The sequence below is a fragment of the Anopheles bellator genome, chromosome 1, assembly GCF_943735745.2.
Source record: "Anopheles bellator chromosome 1, idAnoBellAS_SP24_06.2, whole genome shotgun sequence".
Taxonomy (NCBI): Eukaryota; Metazoa; Arthropoda; class Insecta; order Diptera; family Culicidae; genus Anopheles; species Anopheles bellator.
The window spans coordinates 2045248-2056809 of record NC_071285.1 but is presented as its reverse complement, the minus strand read 5'-3'; the positions used below and the strand labels follow the sequence as shown (position 1 = coordinate 2056809).

At 50.7% G+C, this 11562-nt stretch overlaps 1 protein-coding gene across 1 annotated transcript in view; it reads left to right on the top strand.

The window, feature by feature from the left end:
* Window positions 1-736: 736 nt before the first annotated feature.
* Window positions 737-11562, top strand: part of LOC131206510 (uncharacterized) — a 38484-nt gene continuing 27658 nt past the window's right edge. The window contains exon 1 of the mRNA XM_058199088.1: window positions 737-1461. Coding sequence (XP_058055071.1) covers window positions 737-1461 — 725 coding nt within the window. The remainder of the gene's footprint in view (window positions 1462-11562) is intronic.

Here is an 11562-nt window from a genome sequence, read left to right as displayed (position 1 = left end):
CCCAGACCGGGAGGCTCCGTTATGATGCGCTGATTGCGCCTTGCGTGTCAGGCACGCGAATTCTAATTGAAGCGGCACGCCACGGCGCATCCTTCAGAGGCCACTCTTGGAAACGTTACTTCGGACTGCGCCGTGCGCCAGTCATTAGTGGCGGATCCGAGTTACGAATGGAGTCGAGTGCCCGAATCGGCCTACACGACTTCAAACCATATTTTTAGTGCCACCTACCCGATGAAGTGAGACCAGGAATTGGAATTCCCAGCCATGTTCCCCTATGTGGTTTTGGCACTTCTCGGGGGTCCGAATTGCCATTCAGTGAACATTCAAAAACCTCTTGCTGCCTGCCGCGTACTGTCACTCTGATGGCCGACGTAATCGTCTGAGAATGTTTGGCCTTTACGGTGGCCGTAGGCCGTAGGAAACAGTGTTCTTTTCGGGGGTGGCAGCCCACACGGTGTTGTGACTTTCGTCAGGAATTCGTCATCGTCCGGAGGCGAAACGGAAACATTCAAAGTGCTAGTTTGAAGTGTCAAATCCTAATGAGAGTGTTCGATCCACAGTTTTCCCGACACAACATCCCCGCGGCAGGTTAACGTAAATCCGAAGTAGAAACATGTAGAGTGCTTGACGAACTTTCAACGAACCTTTCGAACCACCGAAAAGGGGCCACCAAACAAAGGGACCCACGAATCCATCCAGTGTAAGTGTGTGCGTGAAGTGTCTCCCCCCGAAGAAGATGCTCGACTCGGAGTTGTATCACCCGCGGAACGGGGATCATCACCAGCACCATCACGGTGCCGGTGGCCACCATCATCACTACCGGAGCCACCATCGACACTATCACTCGCCTTCGCCTCACCACCACCAACACCATCAAGGCGGTGGCGAGCGGAAGTCCCGATCCTCGCCCCGGAACCATCACCACCATCACCTGCAGCAGGGCAACGCCGGGGAGAAGCTTCAGTACCAGAACGCGTTCGGAGGCTCGGTGGGCGCCAACATCGGTGGCTCACCGTCGTCGTCCTCGGAGAGGTACTACCGGCACTACCCGTCCCACCAGCACCTCCTGTCGGGGGCAGTGGGTAGTGGTGGCAGCGGGGGATACTACGATCTGAGCGAGAAGCTCGACAGCAGCCTGACGGTGGGCGGCGGAAGTCGGAGCTCCGAGAAGAGCAGCAGTCTGATCAGTGGCGATAGTAACAACAACCACAATGGCCACGGACACCACCACAGCAACACGTCCAGTATCCTGAGCCACGGGAGCGACAGTAATGTGGCCGGCGGAAGTGGCAGTAACGCCAGTGGGGGCAGCAAAAAACGCACGATCGTCCTGGTGGGCGACGGGAGGAGCCGGGTGCGGCGGGTCGTGAGGACCCAGACGCGCCAGATAACGGTCGTCAGCTACTCGGGGCGGAAGAAGGAAACGGAAACGCACACCAGTCACCACGCGACCATAGTCAGGTGAGGCAGAGGTCCTGTAGGGGGGGACGCGGTGGGGAGCAGATTAGGTCCGGGAGACACTAAGACAGTGAAGTTGACGTGGGAAATGACTCAATTATTAACTTTCGGTTTCGTTTCTTCTCCTTTCAGGTAATTACGCGACGGATTCCCATTCCTGTCACGATGACGGCACGATAAGTAAAGCGGGGATAATGGGTTCACTTTTTGGAAGGTTTGTCTTTCTCGCCCAATTAGATTACGAAAGTGGCCGCCCTCTGGGTGTGTAAATTGAAAACGGAAAGTATACCATTGTTGTTAGCTCGGAGCTGAGCTGTTAATACTTCTCCGAATTCTCCGTAGCAACTGCCCCGTGGTTTTGCCCGGTTCACTGGCAGACCGTTAGGCCATTTTTAAAGCAACTATGTAATGTCTCTGTCACAGGAGTCTTTGTTCTTATTGGTGACAAATTCTACTCGGGAATTCTATGGTGGATGCATTGAAACATCCCAGCCAGGCTCCCGGAATGTTTCTGGCAAGTCACTATAGATGTGTGTCGCCAGCTTCAAACGGTCCAATTGTTGACAGGAGAGCTCTGAATTCAGTGGTTGGGCACAAGAAAGCAACTCATAATTAATGATTTCATGCAAGTCCCACCATCTAGAACCTTCCTGGAACAGTAGAACCACGTTACGGCCACGATCGTTTCCGTACAATATTTCCACATGTGAACCATTTCTAATGCCCAGAACCATTTTGATATCCTTTTAAGAAATGGGTCGATTTGATTCCGTTTGGCCAACAACTATTTAAGCCTAGTCAAATACCAAGAAAATAATGGATTCGGTTTTAGCCAAAAGTATACGATAATCATATTCTCTCTTTCTTTGTCTATTTTCGTGTTCACTTCTCGGATTGCAACGGGAGCCGTTGCATCATCCAATCTTCCTCCAGAGAAGAGTGTAATTGTCTCTTTTTCAGCCCCTCTGCTTGTTGTCCAAAAATTAGTCGGTGGCAAAAAAACAAACGCGTTTAACAAATCGCGCCCACTAACGGACAGCGCCGTGTGGCCGTCGCCAGCAACAAGTCACTAAATTCGTGGGAACCTAATTGAAATGCGGGAAGGACCACCCTCTCTCTCTCTCTCTCGTGGTGGGAAATCAGCTCGCTCGGTGGGCTCGGTGGAAAATGCTGCCCAGATTAATGATAGATATGAGCATAGGACGCCAGGGCCGGCCCGGCGTGGAGAAAGATCCATCGGAGAGTGAACCATCGGAGCCCGGTGAAAATTTGTGTCGATTACGTAAATGACCCGGCGTGGCCTGCCGTGCAAAGTGCAGAGTGCAGATTGCTCCCCGTGATCGATGATGATGACGATAATGATGATGATGAAATGGAATAAATTAGCTACATGGAGCTCCGTTTTCAAGGGCCCTCTCACAAGATTATGCGTCGATTAATTCAACATTTAACGGCCTGACACACAGGGAGAGAGAGAGAGAGAGGCTCGTTAGTAGATGGCAATCGATTGGTGTCGCCCATTAGCGTGGGAAATCGATCCCTGCTCGGTTCTCCGTTGCCCTGTCCCAACCCCAAGTATTGATTGATTAATTTTAAAACATTCGGCCTTGTTTCGGGACAGGCAAACTTCTCGTGCTTCCGATGACCGCCAATTACGGCCACGGAACAATCACAGCCCCAATCTCTGCCGAAGCAGACTCTCGGGGATATGTTAAACCGATTGAACTCGGGACCTAAATTGCACATTTCCGTTCCCAGACCGTGGACCGTCGTTGTCCGCAAAAAAAGTCATGTTCAACAAAGTGTAGGATTTGATGCTCATCACATTGAATTCCCGATCGATCGGAGCATCGTTTTGAATTTATCTCCCTCAAATCCACTCAAATCTCCCGCTCGACGGCTTATAATTAAAACATAAAACGTCCTCCGCGCGATCGCGGTAACTGTCCTTGTCGGGCACACCAACAACCTGTGCTGTGAACGGCGTGGCGGGGACGGTCGGGAAAGGTCGCTTAGTCGCGTGTGGCCATTATTTACTCTACTCCCCCCCTGGGCGAGTGCGATTGGCTACTGGCAACAATCGGGTGTAATAAAATCGAACCTCGCGCGAACGGGATTAGCAACGAGCACCTTTCGAATACTTTGCCCCGAGCGAGACCGAGCGGTGTGTATCCGGAGGTAATTCCGTGGGCTCCCGTGTGCCGTGTAAGGCACGGGTCCCCGGTACAAGTTCTAAGACTCGCTCGCCGGACTAAAAATAACCAGTCATAAAATCCCAACAATTCTCACGATCGGACGCCCTACCGATCTCACCTTGCTTGCCAGCCCCGCGGGAGATCATCTGTGAGGTGCATTAATAAAATGTATCAGCGCTCTCTCGGTGTGTGGAGTTGTCGATCGTGTCACGATCGGCTGCTGCTGCTGCAGCTGTGTGGATATAAAATCACTTTACCCTCCCGTACGATTATTAAATATGAAGGACGCACAACACCCCTCAGTATGCTTCGGGGTCCTAAATGGTCCGTCAGAGCGAGTGTGGGGGTTGTTGCATTGTGTTCCGCCCCGAATCAGGTGGGCTGCCCACCGCGAAGGCAGTCTGATCGGTGATCGTACACCATTATGTTTGATTGTTTATTTAAGTCCCTAGCCCCAAATGCAGAGTCCTGCTTTCGGGTTAAATGAAAGCTAAAAACTCACTTTCGTTCGTCGGTGCGACATGCGACAACCCCTTAGTACTGATCAAAATTCTTCACGTAGCCCCAAAGCAAAGCTTTCTCGTCGACCCGGTGGAAGTTAGGCCAACCGGCACACCTCATGTCTGGGGTGAAACGATCGCGAACTCCAGTGCTCCAATCGGCCCGGGTCTAGAGTTTCACTTCAGCCATCGCTAAACGAACGTGACATTGGCATTCACGGCTTTTATCACGACCTCTCTGCGCTGTGTCCGTGGCTGTGTGCGCCTTCGACGGCCCGGAGACGGAGTGATAATTCGCCATTCGCGCGGGGTTAATCATGAAGCAAGGTGTGAAGAAGTGTGAAGGCGCTCGGGGTTACGGGGATTCGAGTTACTTACTACACCACGCACGCCACCGCCTAGCCTTGATCGCTTTATTGTTGCGTTGCTCTAAAGGGCACGACTCCTGGTCCTGATAAAGCCGCAGCCGCACGGAGACTTTAAAATGGGCCCGAAGGACGTTTGCTTGTTGGGCGCGCATAAAAAGGTCGGTTAATTCGCGAGTGTCAGGACTGATTACGATCACCATTCACCTTCACTAGCTCCGTGCCGACTTCTTTTCGCCAATCTTCCCACTAGGAAGGTGGTATTAGGCGCCTTCTCTGCCTCATGGCCAAACAACGGCCAGTCCGCAAGACTTTTTACATCACCTGGCACCTGCTTTTCCCAACCACCTCAAGTACAAATTAATTAACTGTTTTCTTCTTCCCGCTCTAATCATTATCGTTCAACCACTTACCGTCGCGTCTTCTTGCTCGCCTCTCTTTAATTAGCTACAAGCGTTTTTTTCCATCGCTTAATAGAGAAGACCGTTTGACTTTGACCGTCACCAGTCCGCGTGGCCAGCGACAAGTGCCCGTGTCGCGCTGTTACAAAAACAATCGCCCAGAAAATGAAGTCCGTCCGTCGAAACCCCTTGTGGTGTGTCCTTGGTAAGATTACGCAAAATGGGGCTGTGGAGACGAAACAAAACCAATTTGTTCGCTTTACGCGCAACATCGGTCACGGGGGAAGACATGGAGCATTATGATGATGCGGACTCGGGCCGGAGCTAGAAAAGCTCCGGGCGGCGCGAAAGATTGATGCTGCGCGTTCAACATTCAATTAAACCGAATTTCCGAACCGACAACGGTGACGGACGGACCGAAGGACAGTTCGCGTTTCGCAACGATACTAACTTCCTTCGGCCGTCGGAAGTCACGCTACTCTGACGCCGTTACCAGATCGCCTAGCAGCTGCGCGTCGATTGACCAGTCGATTGTTGGAGTGACTCATCAGCAGCTCGAAGCTTCTCTCGGCAACATACACGTAAAGGGGCTCACACAGCTATTTACCTTGAGCGGAGCTCACACGAAAGATGATGAAGATTCACGGCGGGCGCGGGGGCACGTATTACTGCCAGGGCCGACCGCAGATAAGCTGCGGGTTGGTCGGTGGTGGCGACGGAATATGAAGTCATAACGTGACGGTAACCGCAAAACTGCGAAAATGCGTCTGGAGGGCGATGTGAACAAAATTAAATTGGAAATCAACACCTTCATTGGGAGTCGCTGTTGTCGAAACCTATCGGGGATGGATCAGCGTGCCCTTATTGAAATGGGGCCCTCGAACGTGGTCCAACTAAACCAGGCTAGGGTCCTTCGAGTGGAACAGACTGTGACCATCGCGGAGCTTTCAGCGAGCAACCAGCGCGTGGTCTAGAAACTATCAGCACCGTAAATGAGTTCAGCGCGGTTGATGCAGGTGGCGCACGTGGCCACCACGTTCAAGGCCGACCGGGAACCGGTGGCCCCCGTTTCATGGCCCCCGTCTTATTATCCAGTCTTCCAAGCAGGATATTACCTGCGTGCCCTTCGCGCTTATTGAAATAACCGATTGGGGCGGTAATGTGTGCAATTACTCAAACGCCGCAACGAGCGATGGATAAAAATATGGAAAAAAGCGGGGCGAAAACGTCAAATATCAAATGGTAATTGCTACCACCACATCACAAGAGCAAGCGAGCTGAATGGAAGAGTTGGCTGTAAGTGCATTCCACTGGCCAGCAACGAACCGCTGATCATCGGGCCCGTCGACACGTGGTTGTGGTGGTCTCTCTTTGCTGGTAATCCTGTGTGATGATTTGCCTCTAGCCTCTAGCGCTTCTTTGCGAGTGATGAATCGGGACCGTCTCGGGCTGGGGTTCGCCGCCGCCGGACGCCTAGTTGAAGTCTCTCGCAGTAGTAGTGCCGATTCCGGCATTCCGGCGCGGATGATTCGAACCGTCTTGGGCAATTTGCATACCTTACTCGGTGGTCCTGGCCTCTACCGGTTCCGCAGCTGCTTTAAGCCCCGGCGATGCAGAAATGCAAAATCTCCTGCCTCGCGATCGCCCGGTGAGCTGTGTGATTATTTCCTAAAGCCCCAATTGCCACCGGCGAATGATGCTAATTGTATGTATGGCACGGATTATTCCCACTCGGAGATTGTGGTGTGAAACAAGAGAAGTAACAATGACACACTTGTTGGCCACCCGGAGTTCATGTTCTGTGGGATGGTTTTGTGGAAAGTGAAACGGTTAGTTTCCTCATAAATTCTTGGCAGGCGCGAGATATGTCACTCTCCATGTGGGACACTTTCGCTTCGCTAATGCGCGGATCACGCGGATATGATTCTCGCCTCGTTTGCATAATGATTCTGCTCTGAGCACCCCGCGTTTTGGCATTCAAATTTGGTCCTAATGAGGCCCCGGTGTCTGCGGTATGTTATCAGGCAGGTGAAAAGCTTAGGCTTCAGCAGTGGCTTTAAGGGCCCCTCGCCCCGCCTGAGGGTTGCTTTCGCCTATGTGGCCAAATTTGTTAAGCACAGCTTCGATCTCGTGTGCTGCTCGTGCAACTCGCCGCGTTTTAATAAGTTTCACTTTCGCTGATACTCACACGCGGCTGCGGAATGTTGCTGCTGGTAAAATGGAAAATACGAAACATAATAATAGCGGAGCAGCGGCAGCGACGGCATTCCGTTTTTCTCACAACGCTAGCGTTGTTGGTGGCCGCCACCTCTGGCCACCTCCGGCAGGAAACGCGAGCTCGAAAAAAGTAGAAAATCGCACCACGAACCGCTTGGTTTTCCCCGCTGCGTTTAGGCGTCGAAAGCGAAACTGAAATTTTAAAAACGATCGGCCGAACAAAAAACAACTTAACCGATGATCGGGAACCGATCCGAGCGCGCACTCTCTTATGCTTGTTTTCTTCGTAAAAGTTGATGCTTCGTAGCGTCTGGCTATTTTCGCTGCTAGGCCAGGCCGAGCACTCCGGGTGTCCATAATGCACACACCGTTGGTCGTTACCAAAAATTGATTTTGCTTTTTTTAGTCTGTGCGCCGCGCGGACCAAAACAAAACGCGGATGAAACGAAAGGAAAGCTACACTCGAACCTGTTCCGTCGTTTAATCGATCATCCCGCGGGGCTGTGCTCTGAAGATGCTCTCCGGATGCTGAAACCCAGTGCCCGACTGTCGGTGGCCGGATGGTTCCTACTCTCGGATCAGAAACTGAGAGTTGTTCGTGATGGCCCCCGGAAGGCAGATTTCGATCGTTCACCTTCAAACCGCTGGCCGACCGCCGCCGAAAAATTAAGGTCAAGCATGTCGAAGATGCGCTCGCCGAAGGGAGGCTGGCCAATTTAGTTAGAGCTTCATCATCGTGGCCATCATCTAACCCGTGTTGCCTTCACGTGATTGTCGTGACCGTGAACCGTGATTATCCCATGCAAAATTTGGAAGGCTCGGGAGGAGGACGTTGCGATTAGCTTCCGTTTTATTTGAACGATTAATGGCCACCGTTCGATTCTCTTCAATCACATGATCATGATGGAGTAACAGCATCCAAATATCATTTGAACGGCGCTCGGCGGGCTGATTAGTGATTTTATGAGTATCATGCTCAGGAAGAGAAGCATAAATGAAAGGAATGATTAATCGGTGTTCCATTATAAATAATCGACTCAACAGGAAATACGTTTTTGTGGATGATCGTTTCCCGTTCAAATCCTTTCGAAATAGAATTCTACACAAAAAGTGTGTCCCAAATCGTCGATCATTGCTTGGCACAATTGGCCGCGCTGTAATGTAACCCTTCGCTGTGTGATCGCTTCTTGCATAAGCAGCTAAACACCAAGCCCGATCATCGATCGCCGTCGGCCGCCGTCCGATCAGTCCGCAATCAGTGAGAGTAATTTTCTGATTCAGTGGCGATTTGTTTTCCACACCCGCCGCCGGCTGATATGCAAATGATAGTGCTGCGCATACGGGGTTTGTGGGGCGCAACCATTTCGTTAACACCATCTGGCGTGTGTAACGATGCGCCGCGATCAGTTTTGCGCTGGCGACCGATATTAATTGGTCCACGACCAATTGCGCCTATCGCGTAACAAGGGGAGCCATGTTAGGTTATGATCCTCTCAAGGTGCAGCCAACATAACTGGCCGTTTTTGACCACGCTATGGCGCAGCGTCACAACTGGCACATCCTATTTGCATCGGTCACATGCGCTGAGCGGTTTTCGCGGACGCGGCTGTGTCCTCCTTAGCGAAACGAGCTTACGAAACAACTCTCCGGCGCTCGGTCCGCGGATCCGCTTCTGTTGCCAAGGGTTTCGCGATGAGCGTTAAATGTTTGCCGTTTTTTTGTCTCTTTTTTGTCGCTCCGACGAAACAGCCTCGTTCCGGTTTGTCTTCATCGTCAGCATTTTATTGCCTCCATCCGGGGACACCTATTTTGGTACTTCTTGTTGAATATACAGAACTGATCAATTTGCAACCATTAGCAGATGAGGTGATCAGGTGAAAAAGTATACAAATTGTTTATTATTTTATTTAAAGTAATGTAATTTTTAGCTTCCAAGCTTTTATATGACCCGGTACCGTCGAACTTCGTGCTTCCAAGCGACAGCAGCGCCACCTATACGCCACTGTTGGCAACACTTCGAACGAAGCTCCAAAGCTCACAAAAGCTTATACCGTAAACTGAAATCATAAAAGCTCGGGGTACACTGTAAACAGAGCTTTTTTCAATTCGCTCCGATGCACAGTGGGGAATTGTGATAAAAAGGGGGACATTTTTATTTTGAAGAATATGATTTGATTAAATTCATTTTTTATGTGTAATACACAGGAGCGATGTACAGGAGCTTTACCCATTGCGTTTGTGGGATTTTTGAAACACGTAATTATTACCATCCGAAGCATCCAACCCATGAACTATTGTTTAAACGTTTAACCGTCAGTTATGAAAGAAGATTTATGACCACCTTTTCCCGATAGTGCGATGGTGGTTGGCTTCTGCTTTGAGCATTATTCGAGTAATTTAATTCGTTCCTGCTTCAAACGCACCTGCTGTCCGCGGAACGAAAAACGATGGACCGCTCCGTCATTTCCGCCACACGAAGTAGAGTTGTTTGGACCTCATTAAACATAATTTGCAAAGTGTTGCCTTTTGTTTTGCTTGCTGCCCGTGACCGCGATGAAGCGCGTGTGACACACACGTTAAAGTCAACTGAAGCGGAAGTTTGGTGCCACTTCGGCAGGTTCTAATGCGCCATTTGCATAATTGATCCCCATCGGGGTGCGAAAGATGAGCACAGGTCGTGGTGTCGATTAATGATCGCAACACATGCTGGCGTATTAAAGTGAAGGCCAATGAGCCGTGGAAGAAAAATCAGAAAAGTCCCACTTTCTGCTGGAGACATTCTGTCACCGATGTTGTGAGGCTCATTGAACGACACGAGACCTGAGTTTTGATTTGCAATTCAAAGGTCCCTTGCTCACCGCGGGTCCCCGTGTCAAAAGGACTCGGAAAGAAGGATCAACAGCAGCATAAAAAAACGTTGTAAAAACGAAATTCACTTGATGGTCGTCTACCAGCACCTGGCGTTTGGTTGCTTCGTCTTCGTCGTACCGAGGGATTACTTCGAGTTCCCTTTTCGGTGCTCGCTTCTTCGGGATCCGTGCCGGAATTCTATTTTCTGACGTTGTTTTCGGTTCTTTCCTTCTCGCTGCACAGGACAGGTTTATCCCGAATTTAAGTGAGTAATCTGCTTCACGCACTCGCCGGCCGGCAATTCCGTCAGCTTTCCAGAACCCCGTCTTCTGCACCGAAGCAGCTGCCAACTGTCCTTCTTCGTCCTTTTACTTTCCTTCCTTGCTTCGTCCGTCGTAAAGAGACTGCTCACCCACACAACGGAATCGTTAATTTTGGGGTCTTTTTTTGGGAAGTTTTCAAGATCACACAGAAATTGATTTGATTGTCGGGACCGCGAGGCGCAATTAAAATATTAAATAAATCGCTTTTGACGCCATCACCGTTCGATTGGAGCCAGCAGCAGCAGCTGTTTGACTGGTCGTTAAAGGCAAAACCCATCGTCATCACATTGTTAAAGCGTCGGACCCCGGAATCGAAGGTCCGAACTAGGTCCGCTAGCTCCTCACCATCAAGTTGTGTGTGCTCTTCATTCTCGCCGAACCGGCGTCCAAAATGAGCATAGCGCAGCATCCGCCCAACAACACGGGCGCCTGTTTGCTGCGGCTTGGTACGGAATTACGTATGCAGAGCTCTGCGCCAATGTGCCGAAGCAGGAAGTAGCGGACATCCGGTTGGATGTTGTTTTCGACGGTGACTTCTGTAAATAGCTTGTGATCAATTAGGCACCCTGTCCAAAGCAGAACCAACGCAGAAGCGGCCGCCTGGAAGTGAAGCTCACAATCAGTGCGTCCCCAGGCGTCGGTGGTTTATTTGTTCCGTGCTTAATGTATGCTAATGCGCACTCCGGCGCCAACTTTCCGAATGTCACCCCGTGTTTCCGGATTCGCTTGGCTTTTAATGGGTTGTCGGGAACTCGGTCGGGTCTTTCGCGTAGTTTTCTTGTTTAATGTTACCTTGAACTAATTTAAATGGGCAAATTTTCACTTACAAATGTGTTTAATTATTATCGATTATTGTTATGCTGACACTGGAAAATTATGCCAAAAATCCTTCGCTAACGCCAGATGGCGAGCCTTGATCCCAATTTGCATAATCAAACGATTGAAGGACAACCTTCGCTGCGTCCCAAAGATGATCCTTCATAAGCAACTCTACGCTCGCCTAAAGACTCGTCCCTTTCCGAAGACCCCTAACTGCTGCTGGGGGATCGCGCAGGATGTTCGCGCTCGTCACCTGGCGTCGCCGGCACCAGAAATAACCTCCCGCCCCGAAGCTAATCGTGACCGGGGTAAGGAATCGGATTACGCTGTGTGTCCGTGTCGCTTCGGCGAGTTTGACCCTTTGGGCAGCCATTTCTTCACCAGCACCTTGCGTCCGCAAACGTGGGCCGAAAGCAAAATTGTACAAATTATGG